Here is a 21608-nt window from a genome sequence, read left to right as displayed (position 1 = left end):
TGCAGTTATTAGCCCTTCCTATTCTCTTTAGTGCTATTCCCTTTAGCTTCTGCCTGTGGACTTTTCTATGAAGGTGCTGAACTCTTTTCTGAACCTGCTGATGCCACCTGCCTCCACAACCAACCATTGCAACAAAATCCAGATTTATTCCTGCTGCTTTCACCATTCTAACCCACTCTCCCATCAGTGCCCCCTGATTCTTGTAGTCATTTGAACATCAGGCTTGTGCTTGCCTTATCCACAGCTTCACGATTTTAAAAATCTCAGCCAAGTAAATCCCAGCAGCATTTTTAGAAGATAACTAAATCAAACAGCAAAACTAGTCTTTAAACAGAAAATATGGTAAGGGAAATAATATTAGTCATAAAAGACATAACAACTTGCCAGCAGGAGCTCTGTGTTACCATCACTTTGAGATCAACACTTGCATGTTCCAGCTCAGCTTATAAAATATTTGGAAGGGGAGTGCACATCACCTTCAGATCAGTGAATGCTCTCAAATTCTGGGACAAAACCCCCATGTCACTGAAATAAAGTCAAGATTGATTTTTTAAAGTTTCCTTGTATAAAGCAAAAGAAATGAGTATTGCTCATTCCCTGTAACCTGTTTGTAGGCCAACTTTGAGAAAAAAAATAGAGGCACATGTTTAAATACATTCCCTTGGTTTGGATTTCTCTCTCTGCCCAGCACAAACTCAACAGCTGATTTAATTGCAATGCCTTGACTTCTTTCCACTGTTCAAAGTCAAAGGAATTCCAGTGCACCATACACCAGTCCCACGTTCCATGATCTCTGCTGCTGCAGCTTTTCCAGGAAAGGATCACTGTTGTAAGCTCAGGAATTCTCCCTGTGCTGTCTGTACAGGGGTCAGGCAGCTCCTTGATCAGAAATCAGCTCTAGGAGACAAAACTGCAGCTCTTCACCCTCCATGCTTACCTAAAGCACCACTTTTATGCATCAGGTTTCTGGTTTGCTCTGTCAAAGGCAGCTGGGGTTGGCACTAAAGCACACAGAGCCCTGAACAAGGACCTGGATGTTTTCTGACAGGTCACTGAGCCGGAGCCTCGTGTGCTCAGCCCAGCAGCTCATTTGTGCCTGCTGTCCTGACAGCCTGACATGTGCTGTCAGGGCTCCTTTCCTGGCCAGCCTGGTGCTGCACCACTTCCCTAATCCACAGAGGCACATACCAGGTTCTTATTCACCTCCTGATGCAAACCCAGTGTCTCTGATCCCCCCCGAATTATTATTGATGGTTCCTCTGTTATGCAAGCTAAATACTGAAGGCAGCACAGGACACAAAGTATGAAAAAAGGTATTTATTATTTACACAACTGCTATAGTTCCTTAAGAACAATATATACCATTTTTTATTTGAAAGGGTCAGTCTTCTTTCAAATCCATGAACTGCATAATGCACAAGTGTTGGAAATGCCAAACAGCAGTCACATCACACTTCTATAGTGCAGGCATAAGCAGCGCAAGTAAATGATATTTTAAGAACAGTATGGCTGAATATTGTATTTAAACACAGTGTTTGCACTTTGACAAGATTTAGCTAGAAGAGAACAAGGGTTTTGTTCATGCTTTGTTAGGAATGTGACTTTCCCATCTGAGGTTTAAACCCTTTATCTGAGATATGGGGATTTTTCAGGCAGACTGCTTTTCACTGGTCAAATAACAGTGGGTTTCTCTCCCTCAAACTTCAATCTTTTGTTTTCCAGTAAACACTGCTTTATAGTACAAGTTCACACACTGGGGTAAACTGGCCACAGAGGTGGTACTTTCCCATCTTACTGTCTTGCACAGAGAAACACTGACATACTAATACATACCAAACTTAGACAACTTGTAATTTATAGACTTAAATACTGGAATGGGAGAGGGAGACTGTTTCTAAAGATGGAGGGAATAGAGGACTTATACAATTCACACACTGCCAAGGCTGGCTTTTTAATCAACATTTTTGGTCTAAATATTTTTTTTCTAGTCTCAGAATGGTTTTGGTCTTTGATGGTTATGGTTATACTTCAGCAGCAAAGGAGAGGAAAGTATTTTGAGAAGTAACACCAGAACTGAATGCAAGAAAAAGCAACTGACTTGTTTCTCCCACTTTGAGCTTATTGCTGTGATCTTTTAAAAAACCCACAACCAACCAGCTGGAAGACCAAGTTTAGCAGTCGTTCTGGCATTGGGTCCAGTGTCCAGCACTATTATACTCTAGCACAAAAGCAAGGAAAAGTCCAATGATCTTAGTGATGTTCCCTTCAATTCAGTGCCACACAGTTTTATTATTGTTATTGTCCTTGCTTCTTTGAAAGATACCTGAAAGAAACAAAAGTAGAGTTTTTCACCAAGTAAGAGGTGGCCACAAATATACCTGAGATCTTAAGATCAAAGTATGACTCTGCTTTCTTTTCTCACCAACAATCCTCCTACTGATAACCAAAAAATTAGAAATGCAATCAATACCACTTATGATTTTTATTTAATTTCAACATCTTTCAATTCTACGATAGGTTATCTTGCGGTAATTCAAAGTCATGTTTTAGTTAGACTCTATCAGACTTTTTAAACAAAAGGGAGGAAGGAAATGGAAACCTGTTTCATTCTAAGAGGATGGAAAATTACATCAGTTGGAGAAGTGGCTTTTATATCCTTTAAGATGAAAAGGCCCATTAGTAATGGCACTCCTTCAAATAAATTCAGGACTTTAATGGACTGATGCAGCATAACCTGAAAAGAACAGCCCTCCAGCAGCTTCTCTGGAGAGTCTGAGTGACTCCAAACTGCTTGTATTCTGATCTCACACCTCTCTTAGCACCAGAGCTGCAGCAATCTGCCTGTGTGATGTGAAAAGGCTTTGCAAATACTCTAGGAGAAAGAATCAAACCAATTTCACTGACAGTGTGAAATATCCAGTGAATTTCACTGCTTTTAAAGTTTAACATTTCACTTTCCGTTCTATTCAGAAAAGAAAATTTGTACCAAGCCTGTAATGCTCTATTTTTTAAACACCAAAGCAGTGGTTTTTCAACAGTTTTTCTTCACATGCATTGAAACCTCTGGCTGTTGCATAAAACTAAGGATAATTTTGCTGAAGCCCTTCAGTTAATCACTTCCTAGCAAGAAGGAATTAGGATGCTAACTGGTGCCCTGAGCACTTGGAAAACTCTTTGTAAGACAGTTACTTGGAGCTGTTGAATCCTGCAATACCACCCAACCTGGATGTGCCTAAGAACTACACTAACACAACAAAGCTTTCAAGGCTGGAAAAGTTGCCTTAAAGGATTTGGGATCTGAACCCACAATCTAACTTTGCTGGGGTGGAAAGAAAGAGGTTTCCAGGGACCATGTTCCTTCAAAATTCTTTTCCTTTTAGGATGCATAATTGCATTATTGGCAGTGCTGGGTACTGGAGAAGTAGGAAAACACAGATGCATTCTGTCAAAATCTTGTCATTTTAGGGAAGCTGACCCAACACTAGAGCCCTATTAAAATTCTCCTCAAACTAAAGGACCTTTATAACTGTAAGTTATAAAGTTCATCAGTTCCATGTAGGGTCAGGGACAAAAGGAAGCAAGAATTTTGCCTTTTTTCTTACCTTTCCCAATGTTTGTGATTCAGCTCCAAAAAGTCATCTAATTTTGCTATTTCTTTGAGGTATTGGGTGAGCTTTAGAAGCTCCTTGTCTTTATCCCGATTTAAATGTGCTTTCATAAAAGGCCTTATCTGTACAAAAGAAAGAAACTGGGTATAACCATTTGCTCACAGAAAGAAAAAAAGCTTTAGATTCTCTATCATTTACCATCTGACTAAAATATATTTTCAGTACTATGACAAGTTACAACTTTTCACAGGTAAGAGGAAAAAAAAACCTTCTCCAGCAGTGGTCAGATCCAATTTGTCCTGTTCATGCAAACTGGACTGAGGGGTTTTTACCTTGCACCAACCAGAAAAAAATTCTTTTCTCTTGCAATTCTTCAAGCCTTTCCCTCCCCACCACAGACAGACTGATAAAATGATCTGGAATGGACTGCCACATTTTCTAATGGATTTCACAGAGGTTTTTGCAGGAGGGGTTTTCAGCTCAGCGTTCTGTGTGGTATCATTGGAACCAGATGCTTTTTTTCAGCAAAAAGCCCTTGACTACAACCAGAGCTGCTGTGAAAAGAGGTATCAGAAGCAAAGCTTGGAATACATTACACCTGGGCCTTGTTTTAGTGATTCAGTGCTCTTGTCTGCAGCTGTTAACAATACTTTGACAAACATTTTTCCAATCTGAGCTAGAGGGACCTCTCTGGATAATCCCCTCCCAGCAAGATCTTTGCTATTCCTGATTCTCCTTCCAGTTAAGATAATCTTGCTAGATCTCATCAACTGCTCTCCTCTTCACGTCATGGATACTTTCAAAGAGATACCATCTTGAACTTCTGCATTTGAAAACACCTTTTTCTTTTTTCGAGAGATTGATGCGAGTTCTTTTAGTACAACACTGTTCTACCATCACATGTATGTAGAAATTTAAGCTGCATTCTTATTTGGAACCAGCAGTAATAACAGAGCACACACTGGTTGACAGTTGTATAAAATGAAATATTTGCTGTTCTATAGTCAAAATGGCTCAAGGTACTAATTATTTCTCGTATAGAATACTTGTGATTATCCTGTCATGCTATCATGAAGTACAGCCATTTGTTGTTTGACTTATTTTTGAATATGACCACTATGGAGATTGAACATCACATTTTCAATGGTGCCTGTCAGCAATGCCCAGGCTGATTACAGCTTGCAGGTGTAACTCAGGCAGAAATAACAATTTCATTGAGTTTGGTAATCTCTTAAACACTCACTTAATAGTGACACAACGTTTATTTAATACTACTATTAAGGAAATACTAAACCAGACAAATGGCACTGTGAGTTAAAAGGTTTAACAAAACATGAATTTTTGCTAGTTAAGAATAGTCTTTCTTTATGCTACAGCAAAGAAGTAGGAGAAAGTACTACTTGAAGTATCAAGAAAAAGTAGCAGTAAATGAAAATTCCAGTTTCCATTACCTTGAGTCCGTTCTGTGGGTTCATCAGGAAGTTTCGGCCAATATCATCAAACATAATAGTATTTTTTTTGCTGTAATATTCTGAAAACTTTCCCCAGATAACACCAAGAGGCTTCACCTGCAAACACAACACAATACAAGGTACCTGAGGTAAATGAGATCACGTGCAGGAGATGAAAATGCCATCTATAGGAACCTGAGTCCTAACCTGAATGAACACTTGTATTCCTTTGCTTTACCATTAGCAGGTAGTTTGGCTTTAACAAAGGAAGATGTGAAATAATGTAACATAAATACCCCCCACACTAAGGAAAACCTTTCTGTTGGCACTAACTTTTCTTGCAACAGTTACCTACTGTTTGATTTGAAAGCTGTGACTTCTAAAGATACCACTCAAAACATTAATAGACCTTCAGTAGAAAAAAATCTGTGGTTCCAAGATTCTTGCAGTTTTATTGCATGAAAACCCTCAAACAACTTTTCTTGTTGAGTATTTTAAAGGGGTGTGACAAAATGCCAGCTGAATGTAGAAAAAGATTAGGAGAAAAATTGGTACTTACATCTATGAGTCCTCTCCGAGGAGTGTGCACTGTTATCATGGCAGCACTATCCAGCATGAAAGTGATCTTGTAGTTTGCATTGGTACTCACCCCAAGCTCCTGCATCACAAAGATTTATGATTAAAGCTTCTAATTATGACAGTTTTACTGCTCAACAACTGGAACCACAATTATAGTACATTGTTTGTCACGGGGTGAGCTGTGGAGGTTTACCAGAGACACACTAAAAATAGATACCTGGGGAAATTTGCATTTGTTACATAATGAGGATCATAAAAGTGCACACAGGGATTTATTTTTAGTGTTTAATATCAGGAACTTAACAGCTGATGCTGGCAGAAAATCAAAGCAACTTTGCAGAGAAGGCAAAATGCAGAGAGGTTTTGCTCATACCTTAATGCACAACCTCTCACAAGTTCTCCACACCTCAACTTAACTTTACAATTGTGTTCTGGCTGCTCTTTGTTCCTCACAGTGATCTGCACAAATCACAGCCTAATCCAAGATGGAATACCCAGGAACATCTCTCTGTCACTGTTCCCTCCTGCACATGTCCAAGATAACCAATGTAAGTGTCAACTTGCACTTTTAAGATTTGGTAACTCCTGAAATATTCTAAGTAAAATAACCTTTTTAGAAATAAAAAACTTAAGACTAGATAAGGGAGCATAATTTCCATTTCAGATCCTTTCCAAAGCTGAAAAGTACCAGTAAAATCTGCTGACTTGGTACAACACAGATATTGCTGACAATTTCTGGTGTGTGAAACAGCAGCAATATGCAAATCTGAGTAACAGTGAGAAAATACCCACTGCAGCAGCTCTCTTGCAACTATCCAGCCACACTTACCTGATTTGCTTTTATTTAAAAAAGCAATCTTGCAAATGAAATGCTCTTCCTACCTGGGTCAGTATCCTGTTACACTGACAGAACCAGCTGTTCAAGAATGTTTGAATTTCAGGCATAAAAGGGTGGTAACTGAGAGATTAAATCTGCTTGTCTGATACTCTCTTCTTTTAAATGCTGTTCCTGCTTTGTACTTGAAACCAGAAACTTTAATGCCAGCTATTTCTGAAATCACAGCTCCCTGACCAAAAGTGAAACCCTGGGAGGTAAGTACCCCTGGTGCCATCAGTTTAAGGAGAAACAGAAAGTGGCATCTAGTGGTGGGAATCTCAGTGGATCAGGGTCCAGGAGGAAGGATGGAAAAACAACTTGGAAATGCAGAAAGATGACCAGTGCAGGGGAAAAAGCCCAGTTTTGAACAAAAACCCTTGGTTTTCCACAAGATTGAGTCCTAGCACTGCTGTGACAACACAATATAAATATGTGACACTACCACAAGAATGCAATGTTTGCAAGGCTCAGCACTGATTTTACTTGCACTAACTCTACTACATAGTTCTGACTAAAGATTATCATTTCTAAGAGGCATTTTTGTTCAGAAAAAATTGTAGCAATTAATTATTTTGAGAAAGAGAACGCTGGAAAAATGTGTTTTGCTCTGTGAAAACCTGAAAAAATAGTCCATAATAAAAGCTTAAATTTGGAAAGGTTTTTCCTGGAATGGAAATAACTTTTGATTTATAAACACAAAAAACCCCTAACCCACCAACCAAATACACAGCAATTCTTAGTAAGCTCATTAGATTTAAAGCTGACTGTAAATATGTTTACCACGAGGTCAGCTGTTCAAAACTGGCTTCCTGCCTGATTCCAGTAGGGAAGAAACCAGAAAGTGAAAGAGCTCTTATGGGATGTTTAATAAGGCAGAGGAAGCAACAGAACCCCCAGCTGCAAGAGGTAAAGATAAATATGAGAAGAGTTTCCTCTTGCTAACCTACTCCAGCATGTCACATCTGTCTGTTCCTTTAAAAAAATCACATTTCAAGACTGGAGCTCTATAATTAGAGGTAAGATGAAAGCAACTGTGCAGGGCTGCGTGACAAATCCAAGTTTCAGCAGGTACTGACTTGTGTTTAGTTCTGCTAAATTTAGCACCTACTGCTGATAGTTTGTGTGGAATTCTAAAATTAGATTTAATCTAGTTCTGTGATAAAGATCATTTCAAGTGACTGTGGAAATTGAAACAACTCAGTTATGATTCATACAACCTCCCCTGTTTCTAACCTGCTCTACAACGCTGAGCATGAGCACAACTGCATGAAGGGTTACCCAGACCAGAAACAAATCACACGTTTTCAGAACAACTTACTTTCATTTTGGCTTCAATCCACTTCATATTAGTAGCAGCTGAAACAAAAGGGAAAAAACAGAAATAATACTTTATCAAAATAAGTCATTGGCAGGCAAAAAAAAAAAAAAACCAAAAAAAAACCACTGCTAGGAACTTGTTCACTTAATATGTCAATTTTTTACACAAAATTTAATTTTAGAAAGATCCACCTTTGCTGCAGCTTTTAGGGCCTTAAAGAAAGTCTCCCTTCATGGAAGTCTATTTTTATTTGGAAAAGCTTACTTTTCAAATGAACAACTAGATGAAGCACTGCAAATATTTAAACCATTTTCTAGATCAGCTGTTACTGAACCACAGTCTGTATGACCATGGATACACCTGGCTTGAGGAACCCCACTGCCTGTGCAGGATTTCCTCCTGGAAACAATGATAGGAATACATAAAATCTGGAAAGGACAAAGTGTCAACATTGCTTGCTGATTGAAGAATATGGAGAAACATTGTTCAAGATTATGAAAATAGAATTTTGTTATGGTTTGAATTTTAATATGGTTTGAACCCTGCATTGGCTAAAGTCTGCTCTCCAGCTGTTGGACAGGAATTGAACTAGAATGCAAAGGCAAAGGATCAACCAAGCACCCCTGCAGACAGGAGAGTTTGAGTCATTAGGCAATTCACTATGTGCTGTCTGCACTGAGATTATTTGTAAAATCACTATCAAACAGTGTTCTAATGTTGATTATACATCTCTGTTCCAAGCACTTCTTTGTACAAAGAAACACTCAGTGAAGTGATGCTGAGCTTTATCCTGTGACTAGACCCATTCCTGTGAGCAGTATGTCGGGCTTTTCACATAAGAATTGGTATTTTTCTGAAATACCTCTAATAGTTGTGCAAATTACAGCCAAATGTTTCTGTATCACTTTCGATCTTGTGACTCATACTAAAAAGCAATATAAAAGCCTCCCACCTGGAGTCTCTGCTCTGGATGACAATTTACAATAAATTCTTAGGCATAGAGTATAATACTTACACCAAATTACAATGTCATAGTCCTCATATGCAGAAGTCAGGAATTCATGAAGGTATGGCCTCATCAGCTCTACCCCAGTTTCAGCACATGACCTGTGGTCTAAACAGAATATAACAGCTAAGCAATTCAGTATTAGAGTATTAGATATTAAAGTTCAGTCTGATTTTCCTTTCTATCCACAGACTCAAAGAGTTTCATGAGGGGAGCACTGAAGCATTTTAAGGTCATGAATGATTTGATATCAAACTCCCATTCCCATTTTAAAGGTGGAAAGACAAAGCAGAGGGAATATTTACCTGTTGGTCTCACAACTACTTGAGGGCTTAGCAATAATTAAATCAAGAGGTCTCTGAGTATGAATATCTTTGAAGAGCCAGGGAAAATCATCTGTGCACTTAGCAAATTGGTAACTAGCCAGATAGGAAACAGATTCTTTCAAGCCTAGTGCAGTTAATTGTGTGAACATATATCAAGCTCATTTCAGAGATGCAAACATTCCTGCTCCAATTCCAAAACTGCTGCAAAATCTGTCAGCAGAAGACCTCTCAATAGAAAGTTTAAACTTGGAGATAGGTTGAATTTTGATGTCAGATTGGAAACAAATGCCATCAAAAAGGAAAGCTAAGGAAAGGCATAAGGGAAGGTATTATTTACTGCTCACAGTCATGCTGCCATGGCATACCTACAAACCAGAAACTTAAGTTAGAAGGAAAAATCTGGCTTTCAAAAAAAACCAGCTTGACAGAATTTTCAAGAAAAACGTGTTTTTGTGAATGTTTAGTAATGATATGTAAATAAAATTTGAAGCTGTTCTCCCACACCCCCCAAAAGTAGAGTCAATCAGGTACAGAATGGGATCATTATTTTACAATATCTTGCCCTGCTACTGTGATGGTCAAGATACAAGTTATCAAGGGAAAGACTATCAGGACAAAAGACTAAATTGTTGCTTTTTATGTCTTTTTGCAGCAATTAAATAGTTGCTGCACTAAAACCAACAACATGCAACATTTTAACATGCTTTTTAAAATTCGAGCAGAAGCAGAATTTTCTCATACAAAGCAGAAGTTATGTTGTAAAACACAGCAAAGCAAAAATCAAGAAACCTGATCTGGCAAATAAATCAAACTCTTAAACAAAGAAAACCCACAAATTGCATAAAAACTCACCAAATAGTGTATAATCAACATCTAGCACCAGCAGCTTTTTTCCTTCTCTAGGGGGATTCAGAATTTCCACCTTGTATTCTTTAACTCTACGGGAAATTTTTAGTAGATTTTCTTCCCTGATGTAACAGTGCAAAAAGTTACAGTTAATTAAAATGTACACTCTACAGTCAATAACAAACTGTTTTAACAGCTTAAACTCCTAACCTATTTTCTACTTCCACAACTTCCTCTTCAATGTCAAAGTCATTGACCACATCATCATTATCTGGAGGTGGCCCAAGGACATCTTCCTGGAGGAATGAAAATAATACAAGATAACAAGGATCAGAGAGGGAAAATAACAATGGATACAGGGCAGGAGTACTGTTTAACCAAAATTGTTTCACTTTACTAGTGGAAAAAATTACTAAAGTATACTGATGATTGTTCAGGTTTAAAAAGTTAGTGAGTATCACAATAATAGGTTTGTACTTCAAGTGCAGAACACCACAGGAATTTCATGAGTACACTGCTCTAAGAGTTCTGCAGCAAAATTTATTTTATATTAAAAAACACCAACAGAAATCTATTGTACTATCATTTTTTAAAATGATAACTGGAAAATTCAAAATTTAAAATCACAATTAGAAGAAACTGAGCATCTTTTGCTGTTTAAGCTAATAAACAAGCAAATTATTTACCAAACTCTCTTCACGAGTGCCCATCATCATTATCTTAGTATTTGGTTTCAACTTGAGGGCTCCAAGCTTAACATCATCATCTGCAGGTTTGCCTGTAATGCAGATTTTTTTTTTTAAATTGAGGTAGAGATTTTAGAAAAATGTCAATACATTCCATGTGTAATTGAAATAAGCTCCCTGTAAAATACCAGCTACACCAAGCGGTGTTATCATCATCTTCCACATACAGTTCTTGGTTTTGGCTGGGATTGAGTTGATTTTCTTCTTGGCAACTGGTGCAGTGCTGGGTTTTGGGTTTAATTTGAGAATTATGTTGATGGCACACCAATGGTTTAGCTGGTGCCAAGCAGTGCTTGCTCTAAACCAAGGACTTTTCAGTTTCCTGTGCTCTGACAGTGAGCAGGTGCACAAGGAGCTGGGGGAACTGGGCACAGGGATATTCCACAGCACAGCACCTCATGGCCAGGGCATAAACAGGGGGGAATTGGCTGGGAGACACGGACTGCTGCTCAGGGACTGGATGGGCATTGCTCAGTGGGTGGTGAGCAACTGCATTGTGGCACTGCTTTCTCTTGGGTTTTGTGCCTGTTTCTCCTCTTTTCATTACTATTACTATAATAATTAGTATAATATTTTATTATCTTTCAGTCACTGAACTCTTCTTATCTCAACCCATGAGGTTTACTTTTTTTTGTTCTCAATTCTCCTCCCCACTAGGACAGGGCAGTGTGAACCACTAAAAAATGACCAGATAGATGTATTCATAATAAACAATATCCAGTGATGTGTGAAGTGTCTGTATTCATGCTCATTCCAGAGCTACAGCTGGGAAGTGGATGCTCTGTTAGTGCACACATCCTGCCTAGGATTAGGGGATGTTTGTCCTTAAACACCTCAGGCACATCCCCAACAAGCAGTAAATAAGGACAGTTACCCTTCATTTTAAGCCCAAGAAGTTTCTGACGCTCTGGTAACACTCCAGTGAGGCCCTTCAGAGACTGTTTCAGGTCCAACACTGTGTCTTCTTCTGACAGCGAGGTTATTGTGTACTCCTGTCCACCCCATTTTATTATGAGAGAGAGAGACATCCTTGAAGCATATGTTCAGTGTTACTGTCTGAAAAATCTGCTGCAGGAGGGAAACACAAAGATCACGTAAGGAAGAAAGAGGAGAACTACTCTTTCCAGAAGACAAACCACAACATCTACTTAAAGCATTCTTGATTCTTTATTATATTGGACATCAAAGAGCTGTTTGTTTCCCCTGAGCAGATGATAAACGTGTTGAGAAAGTGCTGAAACAAAGGGAGAAAGAACAGTGTTAAAACTGGGGCTTTGAGTTCCACTCTGATGTTTTTAGCAATGTCACATTCACATCTGCTGGGTGCTCTGTGCAGGTACAGCCTGTGCACTGCACACTCGAGCAGAGCACTGCAGCACCACAAAAGCCATTGCAAAGCTCAGAAATGTCCTCTGCAACACTTATGCAACCAAACCAGCCATGGGTGCCTTTACAGATGCAATAACACAACAGCAAATATGAAATCCCTAGCAGATATGAGCACATAAAAATAGTTCTCGGCCCAACAGTCCATTTTTGGCACTGGATTTCTCTAATCCCTTCCACTGTGCAATACCTGCACTAATGCACACCCCAGGTCACATCTCACTGTAGCAATATCAAAGCAGGAATTTGAAAACAAAGCCAAAACACACACCCACACAATGCAATTACACTCAAAGAACTGCATTTTCATGGCAGTGCTGACAAAATAACCATAATTATACTATCTTTAATTTACACAGCATCGTTTATACAAATTGTATTTAACAGTTTAGTCCTACATCAAACACAGCAGAAAAACAAGATTTTTAGCTTAATGCAAAGGAAGAATATGTTTTTTTCTCTGTTAGGGCTTAGAAATAGAATCAAGGAGATAGAAAGGTATGAAAAGGCTGCTACAGACAGTCAGGGGATGCAGAGAAGGCCTCTGCACCACTGATGGTGAAATTGTCCTCAAATGACTGATATTCAAAAAGAGAGCAGATCTGTGAAAAATCTAGGGTTATCAACCTTCAAGAAATGCAGGTCTAGCAATTCTAAAAAAATCTCAGAACCCAAAACTCTGATCCTTCTTCCTCTCTGGCTTTGTATTCTCAGAAATTACCCACACTCAGAAAAAAATCTTTCTCTTTTACACAGTAAAGGCTACGGGGAAGAAACCTGCAATTGCTCAGGCATAGCCACCAAGCTCAGAGCAGATGAGAATTAGTCTAGGTACAACCTCCTTGCTAAGGACACTACAAACCTCACCTCCACACTACTGCTTCTGAGAGCCATGAAAACAAATTGAAGAGGAAAACTTGTATCACTGGGAAATGAATTTATTTTTTCCCCCCAAAACTGTCAAATCAGACAGACTGGGACCTGGTATGACACGGTGAAAAAGACTCATGAAAAAGAGGTCTTAGAAGCACAATGAAATTCTACTGAGGCTAAGTCTGTATGGTGTCATTATCATAAATTATTCCCATCCATAATCCTTAGACCAAGTCAGAAAGGAGAGTTTATTGTCTGTTTCCTTACCTGTACCATACACCTTAAATCATTCTGCAAGGACATGCACAGGGCAAGAACTGTAAGAAAACTTCTGCAGTCTCTGTCCAGCGCTAAACTGAAAAGATCATCCCTCCAAAGCTGAGCACCTGACCAGCCCTCGATCCTCACAGATCTATAGCGACAAATGCTACAGGAAATAAGACACTTTTATTCCCTGCCAAAACACTCAGGGGTCCAAATCAAGGAAAATGGGAAAATGGTTTGGGAGCAGAAAAAGACACAGGGATTTCCAAGGGTTCCACCATCGGAGCTGGGTGCTGTGTAGAACTGAAGCTAATTTTGCTTCCTTTGGTTAATTTCATCTTCAAAGCCTTTACAAGACCCTTGGGCCACCAAGACCCAACGGGTTGGAAACCCACGGGTCAGAGAAAGCCTTCCAGTTCTGCTGTCACATTGCAGCACTACACCACTGTCCTTGGAGGACTCTGAAGACAAGCATCCACATCTCTGAGCTCCGCTAAGCAACACAAACCCAAACCCCCTGAAACACCCCAAGTGCCCGCGGAGCGCTCGGGGCCGCGCTTCCCACAGCGCCCTAACAGTTGTGCGACGGGCTTTGGGGCCGCCAGCTGCTCGGTGTCAGCGGGGCTCTCCCGCCCCGCCGAGGCTGCCCCGGCACCGGGCAGCGCCGAGCCCCGCGGGGGATGCTGCGGGTCTGGCCCGGGCGGGGAGCGGGAGCTCCGCGGGGCTGCTCCCGGCGGTCACGCAGCAGAGCGGGACGGAGCGCCGCGGAGCCCTCGCCCCCTCAGAGCCGGCCTGAGGCAGAGCTGCGCCGCGGCCCCGGGGAGGCCGGAGAGGCGACTTGCACGGGCAGCTGCTGGCATGAGTGTGGCTTACACTGCCAGCTGTGAAAGGAGTTTATTGTCTGTTTCCTTTTGTTTATTCATATTGTTCTGTGCCCAGGGATCACGCCTGAGACCCTGCAGAGCTGCTTCCAGTTCTGGGGTAGAAAGGACATGGAGCTGCTGGAGCGAGCGCAGAGGAGGCACCAGGATGATCAGAGGGATGGAGCAGCTCTGCTGGGAGGAAAGGCTGGGACAGCTGGGATTGTTCACCTGCAGAAGGGAAGGTTTCAGGGCCATCTAATTGCAGCTTTCCAGGACCTGAAGGGAGATGACAAGGAAGATGGAGAGAGGCTCTTTACGGTGGCCTGGAGTGACAGGACAAGGGAGATCAGTTTCAAATTGTAAGAGAGTGGGTTTAGATTGGATATTAGCAAGAAATTATTTTCTGTGAGGGTGGTGAGGCCCTGGAACAGGTTTTCCAGAGAAGTTGTGTCTATCCCATCCCTGGAAGTGTCCAGGGCCAGGTTGGATGGAGCTCTGAGCAGCCTGGTCCAGGGGAAGGTGTTTTCCCACATCTGAGGGTTTGGAAGGAAATTACTCTGAAGGTCCTTCCCAACCCAAACCATTCTGTGATTCTGTGACTCAAAACTCTCTTTGCTCTAAAACTGACTCTTTACAGGCACGTTGTGGTGTCTGTTGACACTTTTTGACTCCTGTTGGGATTCTTGGGAACTGCCTTCAGCTGCAGTGGTTCTGTGCTTAGGCAAGAGATGTAGAAGGAAAAAATAGACTTTGCCACAAAATGAACTTTTTCACTTGGTGGTTCTGCTTTGCAGAAACAGTTTAAAGGGAAGAGCATTATTCTGTGGGAAAGTGTGGTTCCTTATGTGAAATCACGTGGAGATGACAGAAACTGGTTCAGCTTGGTGTCAGTAGAGGTGGTGTTAAATTTGAGGAAGGAAGTGATGGTTTCAGTCCTCCATTACCTTATGTCTTGCAGTGTTGAGATGGTAGATAATTTTTTCCTGTTTAACTTGGTAATAAGTAGGGAATGGAACAAAAGAGCAGAGGTAAACAGCTATACACTGAGTAGAAGTTTCTTCAGAGTGGCTGCTGGAACTTGCAGGAGCCATTCCTGCTGTAAGGGAATCTCAGTAGAGAAGGGCAGTATAACCAGAAACTCTGTAGAAGCCTGATCTCCTTGCTGAGAGGACATTCATTTAATTTCCTCGCTGGATATGTACTTTCAGTTTGTTCTGTATTCAAGTTTTATGTAAAAACACCACTTTTGTTTCTAGAAGAGTGGTACAAATGGGAAACTATTGTAACAACTGTTCTTGTCAAGTTTAGTTTCTGACTGCACCTAAATCCACATAAAACCAGTCACTCTGCTTGTGTCCCAGTCACCAAGGGTTTGCTTTTTGCTGGAATGACACACAGTTGTCCTCTGCACAGAGGCAGCATGTTACAGTAGTGCTGGAATGCTTCCAAAGCTGCAACTGGTAATTAAAGTCACACCCTGTCATGAAAATATGCACCCTCCAGGCCTGCTTAAAATTCAGGCTACAAAAATGACATCCAGTGTGATCACCTCTGTATTTGCAATTTTGTTAAAAATATATTTTGTTCTTTTCTGGTTTGGCCTTTAGAAAGCTCTCTTGAAAAGGAGGCAGTAGGGTTTTGGGTTTTGTTTTGTTTTTTCTTTGAGGAGTGATATGAAAAAGTATAAGAATGCATATTTAATTTCTGGTCTGATGCTGATGTTTTGGTATCCTTGAAAGATGCTCTGATCCTGACAAGATTCACGTGGTGCAGATAAATACATAATTTTATTTAGCTGTGAAACACATGGTGGTGCTCAATCCTAATGTTACTAAATGCAAAGTGGTAATTGGACTAAAACCATGTAATTACAATTCAAAGTCCAAACAGCACAATCTTTTTACTGAGGAAAATGTTTCATGGTGGGGCTCTCTGGGTTTGCACTGTGGTAAATTAGCAGGGCAAGGAGGAAGGAAGAGCAGTGGGAAAATTTGAAAGCAAATGCACGTTCTCTTTCACCTTGATGTGCACTGCCACATCCTGGGATGCTCCAGGGTGAAATAAAAAGTGGCTGCATGTCAGATTGATGCCTGCTGGCTCCCTTCCCGTGCCTCGTGTTCACATCATGCATTTCTGATCCTTTTGTGCAACATGCTCCTGTGCATAAGTACTGAAGCCCAGGAGCTCATCTCCTAAATTGCTGTTCATGCTGTATATAAGGGAGCAAAATTCCCACTAGCAGCTCTGGGAGATGCTGGGTAAGAGTCCTTTCAAATCATCATTTAAAGCTGAAAACTGTGGAAACCTCAAAAGGTTGCTTTGAGAATTAAGAGATTAGATCACGTCTCTGTGATTAGAAGGAGTTGGAAAGCAAAAGGTGATGACATTGCAGGGCTGAGAGGTGCTAAATATTTGTTTATTCAGTGACTTTAATGGAGGAGAGTCAGTGGAGATGTTAATGTGCTGTTAATTTGAAGGGGCCAAGAGCACAGACTTCAAGATCTTAAAAGTTTTGTTTTGTTTTCCAAATTTCTTTTTGGTTCAGAAAACTCACTTGAATATGCACCAGCCTTTCTACCCCACTCCTAAACTGAACCCATGTTTGGAAAAAATCTAGAGCAGAGCCCATATTTTCCACTAAGAATAGAATAATCCTTAAAATACATTTTGGTACCAGCGTATTTTATTCTCAGTCTGTTTTATGCTTTTTGCTTTTCCCCTTATGCCTCTTTTTATGACATCCTATGATACTTTATTGCTTTTTCCCAGTGCCCTTTCTCTGGTTTACAGTTTGTTCTGAGCAGGTGGTAAAGGCAGTGATGTCTGAGAATGTCAAACTCTGCAAGTCCGATACCAGCCAAGTGTTTGCAGCCTCCTGCCCTGCTGATCACCAGAGACTGCAGCAGAGCAGGCAGCGGGGTGTGCTGGGCACTGCCATCCCTGTGCCCCAGAAATGCAGCATTTGAGTGCTCCCTGTGATTCTGAGTCACTGTCACTCCGCGTTCCCAGGGTTCAGTGATGCTGCAGGAGCTGCCAGCTCGGTTGGAGACTCGGAAATATCCCCAGTTTGAAGTGAAGCACATTTTCAGGTTATTACTAATACAGCCTCTGTCTCAGCTGCTTTATCAGTAAAGGGGAAGTTGGAATAATATTTATGTAGTTTCCTTACAGGAGTTTTTTCAGGATTATTTAGTGAATGCTGGCACTGCAAGATGATATAAATACCAGAGGCTTGTTCCCTTGTACCATATGATTTTCCACCTCCTGAATACAACTGTTATTCTTCTGCCACTATTCAGCCCAATGATTTTTATTTTATTTACTTCGATTCTTTGTATTCTAGATTATGCCCCACTGGCAAGGGATCTTGGGAAAGAACTGTGATGCTTTTGTTCACTGGACAAAACCTGATTCATCCCTTTCTTTACATCACCACACAGCTCTCCAGCTTCCCAACACAGAGATTGCTCTGGCTTTCCTTTAGGTATGTTGAAAATCACAGCAGCTGTTGATGTGTTTGGAGTGAGCACTGTCCAGCATTATGAGAGGCATAAAGATATATGTAATCAAAGGAGAGATTTAATTATCAGTGATACTGCAGGAATGGCTTCCTGAAAAGAGTAAAAACAAATAGGAAATTGAGAAACCAGATGAATTCTGCTCTGAAAAGCAGCAGGAATGAGAGGAAAAATTAGGAGATGATAAGAAGCTAAGTGATGGCAAGAAATTTAGGAAGTAGGGTCACAGATAGTGAAAACCAGGAATTTTTGAGATGGGATTCTAGAGTGAGAGTAGTTAAATCTGAGATAGATGCACTGACTCTGTTGACATTGCCCAGTAATGCTCCCAGTTTCTGGGTATGGGTTTCTGCAGGAATTAAACTTTAATTAAAGTATATTTGTTCCTTTGTTTAGTGAATGGGATGAAATTGCAAGAAGGGAACACAAAGGCTTTGGGGACTGCTGCCAGCAGTATTATACACGAGGTACCAAATTAGCTTTCACAGACAATCTTAATTTTTGCATTGATTAACTTTTTGTCCAATAACCTACTCATTAAGACATTCCTTTGCTTTTGCATATGTATGTATGAATATTTTTTGAAACAGTGGTTTATAAAAAGCTTCAAATAAAACTGCCTATGTTATTGTCCACCTTATGCATGCAGCATCCTTCCACGTCAGCATATTTTTCTGCTCTTTGAGAATTCTTATGAGGGATTTTCTTTGTAAGCAGTTTGGGGTGCTGGCATGTGTCCATCTGCATGGACAAATTAAGCTTCCACATTTTCTGAACTCTGAGAAAGTCTTTTCAAAGTTTTAATGAGATGCCACCATAGCGGTGCCCTTCAGTCCTCAGTTGCTGATCGCTGAAATTCAGGAATCCAAAGGCCTTTGTTGATAATGAGAGATGAATAATCTTTGAGTTCAGAATTCTCAGCCACCCAGTGTCAGATGCAGGAGAGACTTTCAAAATTCTGGAGAAATGAAGCAGAAAGCTGAGGTGCTTTTAAAAAGCCATGCCTGACAAGACAGTAGTAATGCCACATACCTGATCTGCTCATTAGAAAACCTTTGCTTTTGTGAGGTAACACATTTCCACAATTAAATGCTGAGAGAGGACAGAATAAAATAAATGTGGGGTTAATTTCCTATTGTTTGCTTGCAAACTGAAGTGGGAACTCTACAATACTTTTCATTATATAATTACTTCTAAAATAATAATATATATTTCCACTCCAAGTCCTATAAACACCTGTTGTTTTCTACAGCTGTGAATATGCATTTGTCTCTCTCTGCTGCTTGCTGTGTTCTCTCCCAAGCAGCATTGCAGAGAGGTAGGACTTAGAGATCACCCCAACCTCAGTCAGCACCGAAACAACCCACAAAGAATAGACAAGAAGTGACTCATGATTTTTTTTTTTCCATGTATGGCATGAGTAGACAAGCAGCCCCTAGAAATGGAGCTGAAATTCTTATGCCTTATATGACAGCTGGTTTATATTCCCTGTGATAAGAAGTGGGGTACTGGCAAGTGTGGAACAGATGCAGTTGTGAGTGGGCTGAGCCAGAAGAATGGGGTGGCTGGAGACTGGTGAAGCTTTTCCCACGTTCTCTGCAGAAATCCAGGCTTTGGAGCAGTGTTTGCCCCAGGTACAAGAAAAGGATGGGGTGACAGTGGCATGACTGATAAACAGATATGTACAACAAGCTGCAATCACTGGAGATGCTGAGCAGGTCAGAGAAGCCCTGTGCAGGAGGGGCTCAGTGAACCTCCTAAGCCTGACCAGAGTGCTTATGAGTAATAACCACATGTGAGTGACCTTTGTTTGGCTGGGTCTGCAGGTTTATTCTTTCTAAATTTAATTTAGGAACCCTTGCATAAACTGATAGATTTGAAATAACATTTTGCAACACAAAGCCTGCTGGTTTTATTTAAATGGTATTAAAATCTGAAGCTTGTAAAAAATGGTGCTGAGGTGTTCCATGGTACCTGCAGAGGTTTGGGAGAATCCTGTCAGTTTTGCCATTTGATCTCCTGCCTGCTGCATTCTGGAGTGACTGGAGTTGACAAGACAGGGTGAACACCAAATGCATCATCTGAGGATGGATGTTGAAACTACCCTTGTCTCCTGGTGTTTGGAAAACCTTCAGCTACTCAGACAAAGTAATTTTGCAAAGCACAATGCAGACAGACACCCAAACCTTATTTTAATATCTCTGCTTCACAGAGTTAAAGACGCTGTGTTGAGGTATTGTTAATACCTACGTCTGTGAATGCTTCAGTTCATTAGAGATGGAAGGAAAAAAGCAATTATTAAGTTGGCCAGCCCAACCCTTGTGAACGACAGGATTTTCCAGTTCAGTGTATTCCCTCATTCCTCACCACAGCACAGTTTTTTTTTTTTTTCTCATGTTCCAGACAATGTGGCTTTGTATTTTTTTTTTTTTTTAATACTAAGGTAAAAAGCATTACTCCTTTTGTGTCATAATTTTTTCCGTAACATTTAAGAATGTGTTCTAGGGCTTGGCCATGCAACCCTGACAGGATGAGTACATATTGGTGAGACTTTCCATGCAAGGTCCGTGAGCTGCAAAGTATGAAACTGTGCTGGGCTGGGCTGTGAGAGAGCAGCCCCTGGATCGGGTCTCCAGCTGAAAAATGACAGTGCAGTAGTACAGCAAATCTGGTGCTCTTCTGGTCGAACTCACAACGAAGGTGACTGGAAGCTCTGCAGTACAACACTGGAAAAAACAGAGTCAACCATAGTATTTGAAAGTAATGCAGCACTTTGTGTTCCACAAGGCCAGTAAAGAGTATTATTAAAATAGCAGCGCTGCCTTTTAAACATCTGCTCAGACACTACCTGAAATTTTGCTGACCGACTTTTCTGAGTCATCTCCCAGGCTCGCAGCTGCCCTGGCGAGTCCGCACGTCCCGAGAGGACCCAAACCCCTGCGCTCCCATCGCAATTTAAACCCCAGCCTCTGCCTTTCAGGGGTGTGGGCGAGCGAAAGGGTCCCGGCGTTATGGACAGAATCCATTCCCGGCGAGGAGCCCTCTTCAGCCCAAATTTTGGCTCTTTTGCCCCAAAACCCCGCTCCGCTCCCTCCGCCCCCGCCCCGAACCTGCCCGGGGGGGAGCGGAGGAGCCGCTCCGCGGGCGGGGCGTGCGCATGCGCGGAGAGGGGCGGCGCGCGCGCGCAGGCAGCGGGGCCATGGCCGCCCGTCCGCGGGGCCGCGGGGTGTCGGCGGCGCCCTGAGGCGGCGCGGCGCGGCCATGGTGCCTCGAGGAGCCGCTCTGCCGCCGGGCACCGAACCGCCGCCGCCGCCGCCGTCGGTGTGAGAAACGCGGAGCCACCGCCGCGCCACCGGGTAGCGGGAGCAAGAGGAGGCTCCGCCCCCCTTCCCCTCCCCGCTCCCCTCCTCCGCCGGCGCCGGGAGCCGCCGGGGTTACTGGAGTTCAGCGGGGCCGGGCAGGATGCGCGGGGCTGCCCGCGGCGTCGGCGGTGAGCGCGGGAGTTACGCCGGGCGGGGAATAAGTGTCCTGCTGGGGAGCGGGGGTCGCGGTTCGCACGGCCGGCGCCTGACCGTGCTGGCCCCGGGGATGAGCTGCGGGCTCCCGCAGCCCTGACACAGCTTGGCCGGAGGGCTGCGGTGCTGCCCGCCCTGCCTGGGGTCGGGCTGTGCCCTCGCTGGGTCGGGCTGTGCCCTGCCTGGGTCGGGCTCTGCCCGCCGGTGCCCGCAGCCGGCTGAGCATCCCCCGGCCCGGTGCCGCCACGGCTGAGACACGGAGCGGAACCGGGCACCTCTCCTGGAGACGGGCCCTGGAGCATATGGTCATGCTTATGTAAGGAGCAGCCTGCCCGTGGCGTGGAGAACAGGGCTCTTTCCATCTTCCCTACTTATGTCATGTCAGTCGGTTTTATGAGACCTTCTGTAGCCTTGTAAAATAAGGTTTGTGAT

At 42.2% G+C, this 21608-nt stretch overlaps 1 protein-coding gene and 1 long non-coding RNA gene across 2 annotated transcripts; one reads left to right on the top strand and one right to left on the bottom strand.

Annotated features, from left to right (window-relative positions):
• Positions 1 to 1307: 1307 nt before the first annotated feature.
• Positions 1308 to 13925, bottom strand: UBLCP1 (ubiquitin like domain containing CTD phosphatase 1). The gene is made up of 11 exons (XM_041482019.1): positions 13284 to 13925; positions 11632 to 11991; positions 10698 to 10789; positions 10222 to 10307; positions 10018 to 10133; positions 8849 to 8947; positions 7834 to 7871; positions 5619 to 5717; positions 5060 to 5176; positions 3603 to 3730; positions 1308 to 2323 (listed from the first exon to the last, which is right to left on the bottom strand). The coding sequence occupies exons 2-11, from the start codon at positions 11783 to 11785 to the stop codon at positions 2296 to 2298; spliced, it is 957 nt and encodes a 318-aa protein (XP_041337953.1). The 5' UTR covers positions 11786 to 11991; positions 13284 to 13925; the 3' UTR covers positions 1308 to 2295.
• A 3055-nt stretch (positions 13926 to 16980) lies between these two features.
• LOC121361377 lies at positions 16981 to 18296 on the top strand. The gene is made up of 2 exons (XR_005956335.1): positions 16981 to 17232; positions 17487 to 18296. It is a non-coding gene; the product is annotated as an uncharacterized LOC121361377 (long non-coding RNA).
• Positions 18297 to 21608: the final 3312 nt, after the last annotated feature.

The sequence above is a fragment of the Pyrgilauda ruficollis genome, unplaced genomic scaffold (assembly GCF_017590135.1).
Source record: "Pyrgilauda ruficollis isolate IOZ18807 unplaced genomic scaffold, ASM1759013v1 scaffold57, whole genome shotgun sequence".
Classification (NCBI taxonomy): domain Eukaryota; kingdom Metazoa; phylum Chordata; class Aves; order Passeriformes; family Passeridae; genus Pyrgilauda; species Pyrgilauda ruficollis.
This window is presented reverse-complemented; position numbering and strand designations above follow the sequence as displayed.

Excerpts from the sequence above, each read along its gene's own strand:
- UBLCP1 (XM_041482019.1), bottom strand. The coding sequence starts at position 11,785 with ATGTCTCTCTCTCTCATAATAAAATGGGGTGGACAGGAGTACACAATA. Across the intron at positions 8,948-10,017 it reads TGTTGATTATACACTATTTG|ACCACAGGTCATGTGCTGAA; the intron begins GTGAGTTTTTAT and ends TATTCTGTTTAG. Across the intron at positions 5,718-7,833 it reads GGATTGAAGCCAAAATGAAA|GAGCTTGGGGTGAGTACCAA; the intron begins GTAAGTTGTTCT and ends TTTGTGATGCAG.